At 53.5% G+C, this 13978-nt stretch overlaps 1 protein-coding gene across 3 annotated transcripts in view; it reads right to left on the reverse strand.

Annotated features, from left to right (window-relative positions):
- SSBP3 (single stranded DNA binding protein 3) overlaps nucleotides 1-13000 on the reverse strand; it is a 165410-nt gene extending 152410 nt beyond the window's left edge. The window contains exons 1-4 of one of the 3 annotated variants that reach the window (XM_030323984.2): nucleotides 12861-13000; nucleotides 11785-11857; nucleotides 11499-11560; nucleotides 8816-8900 (exon numbers count right to left, since the gene is read on the reverse strand). In XM_030323984.2, the coding sequence (XP_030179844.1) occupies nucleotides 8816-8900; nucleotides 11499-11560; nucleotides 11785-11857; nucleotides 12861-12916 (276 nt within the window). In that variant the 5' untranslated portion in view covers nucleotides 12917-13000. The remainder of the gene's footprint in view (nucleotides 1-8815; nucleotides 8901-11498; nucleotides 11561-11784; nucleotides 11858-12860) is intronic. The other 2 variants (XM_030323986.2, XM_030323985.2) reach the window with 2 other exon arrangements.
- Between the last annotated feature and the right edge of the window lie 978 nt (nucleotides 13001-13978).

Raw genomic sequence — 13978 nt, forward strand, 5'->3', positions numbered from 1 at the left:
AAGAGCTTTTAATCTACCAGTTGGGAAGGGAAGAGATACAACCTTGACTCAAATCACCCTCCTGCCGGGCAGCAAGTAGCAAATAAGGACACAGAGTTCCCGGGGAGAGAAAAAAAAGAAGGAAGAAAAGAAGGAGGTGTCCCCAGTGGGGGTGGTCCTGGCAGGTCTGGTGGGGAGACAGCCACATTCCAGGCTGGCATCTGCTCTACAGAGGGCCAGCGGGCAGGGGAGCAAACACCCCATCTCCGGTGGTACCCAGCAGGGACCACAGGAAGGGTCAGAGGGGGCAGGGGAAAGTTCCAGACTCCTAGATCAAGAGAAGTGGCCAGCAGAGGAGAAAACGGACGCTGACCGAACAACACAGTCCAGCTGCCAGCCCAGAATGCCCATGAATGTTATCTCATTACATCCTCACAGTGCTGGGGCCGGTTTGGAGGCTGCAGGTGCGACCCTCACCCTCCAAATGTCCAAGGGTACTTGAAGAAGGTGGATTCAAAGCCACAGATCCAGAGCGCTAATCAACAGGTGAGGCAGCCTATGATGGTTCATGTCCACACACACACACACCTCTCACACCAAGACCATTCTGCTGCTGCCTCCCTTTTGGCCATGAGAAAGCCAGGATCCACACAGGGCCCAACGTGAGGTCATGCTAGCACGCTGACATGGTGCTTATTCTGTGCCAGGCCCTATTACATACGGGATGTGTGCAAGCACATAAGCTCATTTAATCCCCACGACGGCCTTATGAGGTGGGTATACGCTATCAACCCCATTTTCTACCTGAGGAAACTGAGAAACAGAGAGGCTAATTAAAGTGCCCGAGTTTGCACAGCTTACAGGTGCAGCAAGGCAGCACGAAGCAAAGAGAAATGTCCCGGATCCTAATTGGCTTTGTAGGTTTGAGACCTACCGGTCACCTCAGGTGGGGCATCTTTCCTCTCTGGACCTCAGTTTACCTATCTGTAAGATGCCTAGGTGACCTCCAGTTCCATCACTTGCGATCCCGCCATGTACATATACATTAAATACGTTTCCTGGCCGCCACCGAGAGTGGGACCGCTTACCTTCTCCCACCATCTGTCCTGACTGCATCCTGATCTCTCGAAAGACCAAGATCTCTCCGCACAAGGCTTTCTAAGTACTTATCACATCCCGGGCTGCATCTGTCTCTTCAACGAGACAGTGAGCAGAGCAAGCACTCAGTAATTCAGCTGGATCAACCCCGCGAAACTCAGCAGTGTCTTCTGCTCCTGGCCCGGGAGCCAAATGACCAATGTCTCACTCAAGCTCCGCAGGAAGTCAGAGGAGAAAGCAGCCAATGTACCAGCACTGGCTTCCCAAGGACCTGCCATGGAGACACATCCCCTCCCAAGCTCACGTCCTAAGGCTCCCTTCTGGGACTCCTTGCTCAATCAAAAAGTCAAGTGAGACCTGAGGCAGGCAAGGGTGGGATACGTATGAAAGGCGATGACAAGATCCCAACTTGGCGCTTTCAATCCCGTTCATCCCTATAAGCATCTACACAGCACATCACAGCACCACTGACCTCGCTAGACAGGTTTCCATGCCTTTCTCTCAACCACTCCATGGTGGGGCTGAGCAAGGACGACCCTTGTGCCTACTTCACAGTCGAGAAGGGACCCTGAGGAGTGAAGGCTCCCCCGGGTAACAAGGGGTGTGAGCCAAAATTTGAATCCAGATTTCTGCTGATGCCAAGTCGCAAGCCCCTCTGGGTCTTACCATTTCACTATGTGGGACGGGACGCCTCTGTCCAACACAGATAAGGGGTGCCGACATCTTAGGGGAGCATTTATCAGCGCCAGCTTGCGGTAGTACTGCCTACTCTGCCCCTTGCAGGGGTGTGGGGGTGAGACAAGACAGCTAGTATGGAGGGAAAGACTCCATGATACATTCGGGGAGCCCAGGCACTGGAGAGCATCAATGGGAAATTCAAGTGTCCAGGTCCCTCAGTCAGCTTGCTCTCCCAGAAAAGGATGCTATTGTCTCTATCATATTAAAAGTTTTGGGGGGAGGGGCGCCTGGGTGGCTCAGTCGGTTAAGCATCCGACTTCGGCTCAGGTCATGATCTCGCAGTCCGTGGGTTCGAGCCCCGCGTTGGGCTCTGTGCTGACAGCTCAGAGCCTGGAGCCTGTTTCAGATTCTGTGTCTCCCTCTTTCTCTGACCCGCCCCTGTTCATGCTCTCTCTCTGTCTCAAAAATAAATAAATGTTAAAAAAAAAAATTTTTTTTTTAATAAATAAATAAATTAAATTAAATAAATAAAAGTTTTGGGGGAAAAAAACCTTAGGGCTGCAAAAGAGAAAGGAGATAAACTCACCAAGCACAAGCCACAGAGACACAACCATCCCGCATACGTGATAGTACAAAACTCTCAAAACCACCACGCGAAGGGACCACCACTCGCCCACTCTACAGATGGGGAAACTGAGATCTGAAACTCCACCCTGCCAGGAAATGACAGTGAGGAATGGAACTTAGGTGTGCATCCCAGTCATCAGTCTGAGCCCAAACCCTTCAAAACCCAGAGGATTCAAGACCCGGGTAGAGAAAAGCGTAACACGGGAGAGAAACATTTCTAAAACTCATCTCGCCGAGGCTACAGAAAACCCCATTACCCTGGCGAATCAAAAACAAACAATCGTTATTGTCTATTTGCTGTAAGCTCCTAGCAACATGTATTAAAGAAGTTTATGTGAATCATCTAATGCACTTGTGCCGTGGTCAGAATTATTACCAAGCTAAAAAAGATTAATTTTTCTAAATACTCTAAACCCTAGACGCTATTATAAAGGCTACAGCTAGTGTAACATTTCTGTTATCTTGGCTGACAGGGCCTCAAGCACACACACCTCCCTTCCATGTCTCCCTCTTAAGGCTTAAAACACACACACACACACAGGCAGGAAGGTCGAGGGAAGAGGGCAAGGCAGCCCTGGCCTGAGGTCTCCACTAGAGAACCTGCTTCCCTTGGAAAATTAAGACAGCCTAAGGGACACTTCGAGGAGGGCTGGGTGTCTCTGGCTCCTTCAGAGCAGTGGCTGGCACAGAACTAACTCTTGGTCCAAGTTTGCAAATGCTTAGCTAACAAAGATGGCATTATGCAAAGACGTGCACACGGCTGGTCTTGGAGTTCAAATGAAGTGACCACTGCCAAAAACTGTGTTTGGGTCCCTGCCACTCTACCCCCACCCCTGCCCCAGCCCCACCTCCTGCCTTGAAATAAAGGGCAAGGATTTGCAATTTGGGGTCTTGCCGCCACTTGAAACCCATTAAGGTGGCCGCACAGCCTGGGTTCTGGCAAAATGCAATTCCAGTTACTCATTTAGTGTTTAATTAGCTACCGATGGAGGAGTCTGGCAGCCTCTGGGGTTAGAGGAATTGCAGCAAACGGGGTGGGAGCCCCAAGAAAGGATGCAACACAAAGTCTAAGCTCCAAGGGGGGTGGGGGTGGGGAAAAATAACTGTGTTACGTTTTGTTTTTTTAATCTGCCACACAAGGGCGCCAAGGGTCAGAGCCAAAGGCAACTGCTATGAACTTGCCAGGACCTCTGGGCAGATGGCTAGGCTGGCTTATCTCTGGGGAGAGCACTCCCCAGCTCCTCGGGCCGGGCCTCAGCCCTTCCCCTCCCATTCTGCCCGCACTGCCGTCCTCTCATGCCCCTGCCCCCAAAGGGTTCTGGCAGGCGTGGACACTCCCCGCCTGGCAGGAACCCCAGCTCAGCACATCCAAGGAGAGCCCTCTCAAATATCACTTTGCTATTTCGAACCCACCAAGGACGCTGGACCCCTGCCACAGAGCCACAAATACCTCAGCTCTCGTCCACGCCTAGGCCTCTGGGGCACTTTCCTAATCCCCCCACCTGCCCCCCACTGCCTGGAGACAGGTTCACAGCTGGGGGCAAGGGGGTCAGCAGAGTCCTGTTGCAGACGCACAGGGCTAAGGGAGCCAGCCCTGCTGAGTCGGGGGCTCCCAATGGCAGAGCAGAAAGGGACCTCAGGTCTTCAGAGCGGAGAAACTGAGGCTCAACACTAGCCAAGGTCATGGGATTCCATGTCTAGCACACTCCCCGAGTTCTTCCCCGGGAATCACAGAGGGGCTGGGGTTAGAGGCAGCAATCCGTGCACCTCCCAAAACCAGGCACAAAGTCTCCTTTGTGGGGACGCATGTATTTTCTGGAAGGAAAGGCCATAGCTTTTATCACATTTTCCCTGCCAAAAGAGCCACTGTACCATAACAAACTCCCTTCCCGAGCTCCAGTCCCACCTCTGCCAGTGACTCTGCAATTTACCTCTCAGGGGCTTCAGTCTAATTCTCTGCTGAATGCGTTTCTGCAGTGACTGTACAGGGGCACACTTGGGGCCAAATGCACAAACGTTCCCTCCGTTTAGCAGGAATTCTGTATCAAATAAGCGCCGTCACAGGCTGAGAGGTAGAACTCGAAAGACTAACATCTAGTCCCAGCTCTGCCCCCTGGCTACATGCCCTTGGACAAACTATCTAAACTCCAGGCCTCAGTGTTCTTATCTGTGAAATGGGGATGAAATCTAAGAATAAAACCTGGCCAGTAAGGCCCCCGTGAGGCCAAACCACAAGCATGTGCTGAAAAAGCGTTCTAAGAACTACGGTCACATGAGCAGCGCAAGGAGCCACCACTGCTCTCTGGCACCTTCGGCACTGAAGCCAACCCCGGGCCCTGCCTACTCCACTCATTCCTTGCTGCCAAGAAGAAAACATACAATTAGCTACCTTAAGGAGGGAAAGGACTGCTGGTAGCCAAGAAGGCACCACAGACACCTGTTTCTAGCACCCCCACTGACCCTGGAGGAGAGCCCAGTGGAGAAGGCAGCCAGGACACCACTGGGCCCAAAGTAAGAGACACAGGTAGCACTGGGAGTGTCCGCTCCACAAAAGGAGGCCAGGACCCAGACAGCAGCGTCTAAGAGGACCCAATGGCACCCAAGGGCGTTCATCAATACTCTGAGACCCAACGCTCTAGCCGGGAGAGGAAACCACAGTAGAGTCCCCGTGAGCCTCCTCCCGGGGCCTCACGGCTGTTCTGACTTAAGGCAAACCAATTTCTCAGAAAAGTCCACTCGCGCACCAAATGTCCTAATGCTCCACGTTACATGCGGTCAACATCAGGGACTCATGCTTACAGATAATGTGCCCGGTGTGTCAGTGGGGAAACAGACTGTGACTCAAATAAAAACTCACCAATTCAAAGAAAATTTAAACCCCCTCCCCCGAATCACCTGGTTCATTCCAGCTCCTAGGGTCCGGCCTTGACGTGAGAGGAGCCTTTAAGACCCCTGGGCCCGTTGCCAAGAAGGGGAGACAATTTGCCAGGAACACAAAGTCATTTCCCTAAGCGAGTGGAGACCAGGATCTTCCCAGTCGAGGTCCCTTCTAGCCCAGCAGCAGTCGGGCACTCCCTCCTCACCCCTGCCCCTCACCAAGGCTTGAGCAGGTACCTGGGCTGACAGGCTCCCCCACAAACTATGGTGATCTGTGAATCATCTTAATTGAAAAAGGAAAGTCAGTTGCTGCCCACTCTTTTACAAGATGCCAGGTAACTAGCTAATGCACATTAGAGGCACCCGGCTCAAGATCACCCCGCAAAAGTGAAGTCGCCAAAAGAACATCTTCCAATATGCCATTGGTATTCCAGGCCAGGTTACTCAGTGACCCCAAATTACCTATTTTTTCTCACCCATAGTTTCTTAACCCCTTCATTCAATTAGCACCCATGCCTACTATGTGCAAGGCATTATGGGAGAGTTACACAGATGAATAGCTCTGTATACACATGAAAGGTCTCTGGCATGGAAAAGATTAATAAGCTGTGGTTGGAAAGACAAATCTGAATGAGAAGTCAATCGGAACAGGAGCCAACAGGGCACTTGCCATGGTCCTGCAGCACTGAGCCAGTGTTAGGAGCACCGATTCTGGAGTCAGTTATGGCCCGTGTTTGGACCCTCATTCTACCAGATACCGGCTGTGAATTAACCTCTCTGTGCCTCAGTTTCCTCACCTGCAAAATGGAGGTAACAATTCCTTCTCTCACCTGGCCCCTGGCGGCTTGAAATGAGACTGAACCAAAGCACTCAGCAAGCACAAGGCCCCAGCCCATGGAAAGCTGCCAACAAGGCTCTGTAAAGATGGTTTCCATGGGCAGTGAGATGGAGTGATCAAAGTGTGCAGAAAACGATCATAAAAGTTATCATAAAAGTCTACAAAAAAGTTTAAAAAAATGGCCAGGATTTGAATGGATAGGAGAGGCATGCATTCCAAACTAGAGGAAGAGTCTGGAAAGAGACAACAGCAATAATTCTAGCAAGCAGGAATGAGGGCTAACTAGACAGTAGCCATGGAAATAGAACACATGAAGATTGGAGAAGGACAATGAAAAAAGAGAGTTCCTTTTCTTAATTTTCTCAAATTTCTCTTAATTTTCCAGTTGCTTCTCTGTCACCCCTGCAACCCCAAACCACCCCTTAATGCCTTCACAATACAGATGTTCCCTCCCTGTCCTCATTTATCACAACCTGCCTCTCAGACCAATGAAACCAAGTGGATTCCAACCTAGGAAAAAGAGTTTTGACCCCAAAATCCGCGAACTCTGGTCCTCAATCAGCGTGACTTCAATCAAGTCTATGCCAACTTCACAGCATAATTCTGACACTATTCCTTAACAAATTATTGAAAGCAAACCCACGCAAGCTTTCACTGCCATCCATATTGCTTCAAGATGGCAGACCAAACCACAAATGGCCAGAACCTCACACCCTTTACCAGAGCACAAAACTTTGTTAGAAATTATTAACTTCTGGGGTGCCTGGGTGGCTCAGTCAGTTGAGCATCAGACTTCGGCTCAGGTCATGATCTCAAGGTTCCAGTTTGAGCCCTGCAACAGGCTCACTGCTTTAAGGCAGAGCCTGCTTCGGATCCTCTGTTCTCTGCACACACACCCCGCACACCCACCCCACCCCCCACCCGCCCCACTGCCGGCTGGTGCACTCGCTCTCAAAAATAAATAAATATATTTTTAAAAAATTAACTTTTCTCACAGCTTGCAAAAGACAGCATAGACACCCTATATCAAGAGATTTATTTGACATAGGCACGTCCACCTCTCTCCCCAACTCTTAAAAATGAGACCATTTGCACAGCAAAGACTGGCCACACAGGAATCAGCTCTCCATAGGTTCAAAAACAAACAAACAAAAAAAAAAAAAAAAAACAGAGAAAAAGCAAGACTTTTCTTAAGTAGAAAGGTCAAATTCACTAACTATTTTTTATATGGCTAATGTACCTTCCGGCCTCCTCAGCCAACCTCCAGCTCAGGAAACCCTATGATCATCACCACAGATTTTCCCATAAGAACCACACCATAAAAGAACCAGTCACCTCACCTTGCACTACTAAAAGTTTACCAGGCCATAAGTACCATTCACCAGCTTCTCTTCTGCAACCCTGGAGAGGGTACATGAACTGGTCAATTTCCTCAGCATTCTGTTCCAAGGGCATTAACTTTTCAGTCATAACAAAACTGCATCACGTTGAATATTCTTAAAACCAGTGAGCCTCCAGCTGAGTCTCTAACTCCCTGTATTTCAGGGGAAATCTTCACTGTAAAGATATTCATGGAAATGGGATTTGACCACTTGTGAAATGCAACTTAGGTTCCGGTGTCCTAAGTCAGTTTCAACCTCTGCACGCAGGGGACACACATGGCCTGGCCAAGTGGGTGGGCCTTGAGGACATTAAAAGAAACCAACTTCAATACTCGAGAGCTTGGAGACCATTCCTACCCACCTCATGAAAAAAGTACAAGATCAAATGAACCACCTCTTCTCTGCCTGCGTGTGCGTGGCCATGCGTACACACACACACACACACACACACACCATCTACCAGGCCAATGGGAAGCAAAGACTGGAAAGAGGCTGGGAAGAATTGCAGACACTTCCCCTTCCATCTCCCATCTCCCCAAGATCGTGTTTCATCTGATCATAAATTCTGACTCCAACCCATGTTTGGAATCCAATATTTTTTTTGAGGGGCACTGCCACGGGAGATGGATATGCGGTAGACATCGCTCTTATAAACGTTTCATAAATCTTAAGAAACTCATCCAGGTAGGGGATGAATGATAGCGAAGCAAGCACTATGATATGATGAAATTAACTACCTTCACAAGAACGTTCTGAACACGAGATTATGGAGCAGCCAAGGACCTGAAAGCATACATGGTCTTAGTGGACACAGCATGAGCCCCCCCCAACACACACACACACATACATACATACATACACACACACACACACACCCCACACACAACCCAAAACGTAATTGAAAAGACTGCTCCCTGGAACGTAATGCAAGAGTCCATTTCACCAATGCTCACTCAAACACCCAAGCACAAGTTTCATAGTTGCTTTTCTGTTGTGGTGGTGGTACATTTTTGAATTAAACCAATACCAAGGAGGCTCGGTCTCTTCCCAGCTAATTGTCCACTCTGAACATAACCCTCACATGGCTGAGCCCTGATCAACACCATTTAATTCTCCAGATAGGTATCTACACTCTTTTGCATAATCACAACATTATGAAATACCGTTCACCAAGTTAGAACGGGGCAAGGGCAGCAGGGAGGGGAGCAGAACAAAAAGAAAGGCAAGGAGAAAACAAAGACCACTGCCAATTGGCTGTGTATTTGCTTCTGGTACTAGAGAAGTTAGAGCTCTCCAACCCTGTAATTATTGCCAGGATTAAAAATTTGTTACTCACGTAATCATGAAAGGCTTTTGCTTCACTCGAATGTTCACAAGTGTCTCGCCTTTCAGGAGCTGCACAGTAAAGGTCCCAAAATACGCTGCAAATCGAAACATAAAATAAGATCAGGTTACTAATTATCACTTGTGTCCCAACAACAAGTGCACAACGTGCGGTGCTAACAGCACCAGGTCTCCCAGAGGCTCAATCCCACACCCCCAGCCTTTATTGAGCAAACTCGGGCTTGAAAACAAAATGGACCGACTTCTTCTGGCAAGCCAGACATCAGTAGCAAGAGTGTCAGTTCTATCGGGTGCCTACCATGTGCCGGATGCCTCTCACCCACGACACTACCCGTAACTACCACAGTGTTACAAGGTGGGTGACTTTACCCCTACTTTATACACGGGCAACTGAAGTTTGGACAGATTAGTACAAGCCGTCCACGGGGGTGCCCAGATAGGACACGTAGGAATGTAGATAAGAATCCACGCCTCCCCTTTCAGCTGTATTCCTCTCACCAACCCCCTCCCCAACTTAAACGGCTACGTTTCATAAAAAGGTTAAACTGTCAAAGTCAGGACTATGATTCATACGTGTAGCAATCTGGGTGACTGGCAAGAAAGGGAACGTACAGGTTCTTAATCCCAGAGCCAAGAGCCCACACCCCCGCCCCTCCCAGCTCACCCCTACTCCCATCCAGGCCCTCCCCCAAGGAATTCTTATGCAAGAACCATTCCCCCACTCAAAGAATGCATATCAATTAGGCAAAGAAGAGTATGTTATAGACAACCAAGTATCTTGTCCTTTCATGTTGAAATAGCCCTCCTCAGAGAGGCCTCAGTCCACCCATCCAGCAAGAGGGGAGTGGGGTCAGGGGGGAAGCCTAGACCTCCCTGCCTCATCCCCCTCCAAGATTTTGTATGGTCATTCTAACACTCTGTATCACCTCAGAATAGACAAATCACCTGTCAGCCAGTAAAACCTTATACAAACCCCAGTATTTGGTATTAGTAAGGGCCTCTGGGTTAGGAGCCCAAGGCCCAGGGCTGGGCACCCACTTGAAGGAAACGGGCCCCAGAGCCTAAGTCTGACTCCTGGTCTGGTACTCCTGTCCCCATCACAAACAGCCAGCTCTGCCAGTGTCATCAGAGGAGCCATACCATTCAAGGGGTGCGAATCCCGTGGCCTGACCCTCTTAGAATCAGGGCCACTGCTTCCTCCCACCTAGGGAGCCTCAGCTCATTTTGTCAAGTAGCGCAAGGCAACTTCTAACTAACCAGACCACAGCCACTCAGAGCCACCACTGCTCTCCACGTTCCTGGGGCTGAGACAAGGCCGGAGAAGATTGCGCGAGGGATTACGGATGGAACAAGAAAATCGGGGGCTTCTAGTAGCTGCAGAAGGAGGCTCAAAAACATTCCTTTCTGTCCCCTGAAGCTGCACACGTTTAACTCCCCCACACACCGAAGACTTCCAACACTAAAAACTCCGCAGCTCCTTCTCAGTAACTTCTACCTATGAGCCCAAGTTTCTGCAAAATTCACGATGATCAGACACACCAACCCCGCTCACACAGTCCTCTCCAAAAACCACCACAGAGAACCCATCACCCACTCCTACAGGTAGAACCCTTACGCCACAGCACGGCAGTTCCGAGGTTGGCAGAAGTAATTAAAAACTCATTTTCTCTGTGCAAGTTAGAACAGACACTTCATCCCCCCGCATTTCGATTCAAAGAAACTTGAAACAGTAGCCTGAACTGGTGGTCAGGTAAACGCGCTAAGATCCCAAGACATGGCACAGGGACCCTTCTGAACTCCCACCAAAATATCAAAAGCCACTCTGCTTTCTTGTCCTTTTCAAAAGGATGTCAAAGACTCCACCAATCGGTCCCACAAAACATCCAGGTCTTACACTCACAGCAATTCACTCCTGCTGACCCCTAAGCCGCCTCCTGCCTGCTGCAAAACCGACAAGGAGATCACACCTGCTGAGGTCCCACCCTGAAGGGCCCCAGGAAAGGGTCACAAATAAGGGAGAGCCAGGAAACTACATGCACTCTGAGAGGTCAACACCAACCAGTTAAGGTTCTCCCTAAAACGAAACTTTGTGGCTTTAGGGATGCTGGGGGTAGGGCCCACAGAGGAGAGGAAGGTCCAATCAGTCTGAATCAGTATCTTTAAAGGAAGTGGCAGCCCCTTCTTGCTTTTTCTGAGTGTGCCTGGGAAAGGCCCCAGTAGATTTGCTCTCTCAAGGTTTCAAACTCACAGAAGAAAAAGGAAGGGACAGGCCAGTTGTAACACAGACCTGGTATCCTCTCCACCCCACCCCGCCCCCACTCCCTCTAATTAAAGCAGCATGCAGAACTGACAAAAATCCTTCAAGGTTTTTTCAAGCCCCTGCTTGGTACCCCAGAGAGAGACAGAAAAGTAAAAGAGTTTCTGTACGAACACTAGGCACGATTTAGTCGGTTCTCAATAGGAGGAGAAAGACAAGGCAAAAACTTCAGGCACCAGCCTCTCCTGCCCTTCTCCTCCTTCACCAGTTCTGGTCTGAGCGCCCGCAGGTGCCCTGTTCTGTGCCAAGACTGAGGGCTAAGGCATGGGGGTCTGTTCCATGCCTCCCGTCTTTGTTCACTAGGATCCTGGGCTCAGAACAAAACAAACACACACACAAAACTATCACGCAAACTTACCACCACCACGAGTGCAAAAACCCAGGCGGTTCTCCCAACGTGATGTTTTTTTCCCATCGAATCTGGAAAGCAGAGAGCAGAGACCACTTAGAGGAGCAGAGAGGAAGGGTGCGCTGGGGGCTTCCCAGAGCCAAAAGGCTGTGAAGACCAACTAACAATAAATGCCAAAAGGTGATAAAAATTCAAAATGGTGGCCACAGTGGCTGCTCCTGAAAACAAAGGCTCTAAGAATAGTGGGGAAGAGGGGTGTCCAGAAATTGGATGGCTGGGGGGGAGTTCCACTCACCTCTGACAAGAAGGTCTGTGCAGATTTCTGTGCTCCTACGTGCAGTAAATATTCGTAGACGTATAAAGCTAACCTGGAAAGTGGGCAGGGGGCACAAAAAGAGAGGGAAGACGTCAGATCACACGGGGCGCTCGCTTCTGGACCTTACCAGCCGGCTTCCAGCCCTGTCTGTGCGCTGTCCCATTGTGGCCCCAACCAGAGGTGAGCAGCCAGCTCGGCCATGCCCTTTGGGAGGGGAGGGGGGGTGGGTACGCGGGTGGAAACAGTTATCGGGTGGGTACCAGGCGACGCGTTGCCTCGAGCCGTGAGGGCTGGAAAGCAGCCCCCAAACTTGAACTTCCAACTGGCATCGGAGCCAAAACCACCTAGGTCTCTCAAACTCGAAAGCCTTCCGACCCCAGAGCCTCCCTCCTTTTCCCGACCCACTCGTTGCCACCGCCACCCTCTCCCTAGCTCTGTGGGTCCGGGGAGACTCAGTCCCGGACTCCGGGGTGCTCAGTGCGCTCTGGAGAGGGCAGCAAAGCGCCACCCTCACCACCTCCCCCCCAAGCAACTGTCCCCCAAGCCCAGGGCCAAGCCGGCGCCGCCGTCCCTGCCCAGCGCGGCGCCCGGGAGGGCGCGGGGCGGGCAGCGAGGCAGAGGGCAGGGAAGGGAGAGGGCTCCCGGCCGAACAAAGCCCCCGGCACGCACTCCTCACGCCACGGGCGGACAAAAGGAGCCTTCGGGGCTGCAGAAGCCACGCGCCCCCTGCCCGCGCCCGCTGGGCAAAGTGCGGCCGCCGCGGCGGGCGCCCAAGCCGGCGCTCGGGACCTCGCCCACCCCTCTCCGCGGGCCCCCGCGGCCGGCACGCCCCGTGGCCACCAGGTGCCCCCTCCCCCGGCGGCGCCCCCCGACGCCCCGGCCTCCGCCGCCTCCCAACAATGGGCTCTCCCACGCCGCCCGCCGCGGCCTCGGGGAAGGGGCCAGGCAGGCGGCGCCCGACCCGCGGCGCAGCAGCCCCCGCCCGCCCACCTGCCTCCCACCGCCCTCCCGCAGCCCCGCGACGGCGCGGCCGCCACTTGGAAAATAGGGCTTACTTTTCCCGAGCCTGCCCGTCCGAGGGCACCGCCGAGCCTTTGCCTTTGGCAAACATGGTTTGCAGAGAAGAGGGCGCCGAGCCTCGCCGCCGCCGCCGCCGCTACCGCTCCGGCTGCTCCCGAGCTGTCCCCTCGCTCCCGGCCCCCTCCCCGGCCTCGCTCGCTCGCCCGCTCGCGCTCTCCTCGCCGCGCTCCCCTCCCTCCCCCCCAGGCGCTGGCTCCGCGCTCTTTCCAGCTGTCAAAGCGTCAGCCCCGGCCGCGGCCCCATCGCCCTGGAACTCCTCCCGCGCCGGCTCGGCCTGGGGTGCCGCTGCCGCCGCCGCCGCCGCTTGCCCGCCGGCCCGGCCGCCCGCTGGCTCGCTCGCGCGCCCGCCCGGCTCCGCCTGCGCCGCCCTCTGCGCCTCCGGCACCGCTGCCGCCGCCGCTGCCGCTGGTCTACTTGGAGCTCAACCGAACGTGGCTACCCGGGCGAGGAAGCGAGGCGGGCGTCAACGTCCCGCGATTGATGGCCGCTTTGGCCAATCGGCGCGCGGGGGCGGGCCCGGCTGCCCGGGAGGGACGCCCTGTCAGCGCCCGGCCGCGGCAGTCCCCGCTGCGGCCGCCTCTGCCGAGCCGCTGCCCCTGCTCCTGCGGCCGAGCCGGGGGTGCCCGGGGGCGCGCGCCTCTCTTTTCTGTAGCTGTGGGGAGGGGACTCGAATCGGGCTGGGGGAGCTCTGGTCTCCAGGTCCCGGCGATGAGGGGGTTTGGCCAGCGGGGACCACTCCGCGTGCGGGGACCACTGGGGGGTGGGGGGCGCTGCGGCAGCGTCCGAGAGGAGGGGGCGCGGACCCCTAAGCGGAGCGCCGCCGGCTCCCTCCCGCCACGTCCCTCTCCCTTATCTGCCCCTCACCTCCCCCCCGCCCGGCCCGCGCCGGCCCAGCCCTTATCTCCCCCTCCCCCTTGCCTACCCTCCCCCTGGGCTCCGACCCCGACCCCCACCCCAGACTCCAGGCCGCCCCCCAGCCGCCCCGCCCCCGGTCCTCCCTCTTGCCCAGTCCGCCTTCCGAGCGCCGGGCCCGGGGCTCCACGCTGAGAGCTGGGCGGCCCGAGTCGGCGCCGAGGCGCGCGGCTGCTCCTTT

This window comes from Lynx canadensis, chromosome C1 (genome assembly GCF_007474595.2).
Source record: "Lynx canadensis isolate LIC74 chromosome C1, mLynCan4.pri.v2, whole genome shotgun sequence".
Classification (NCBI taxonomy): Eukaryota; Metazoa; Chordata; class Mammalia; order Carnivora; family Felidae; genus Lynx; species Lynx canadensis.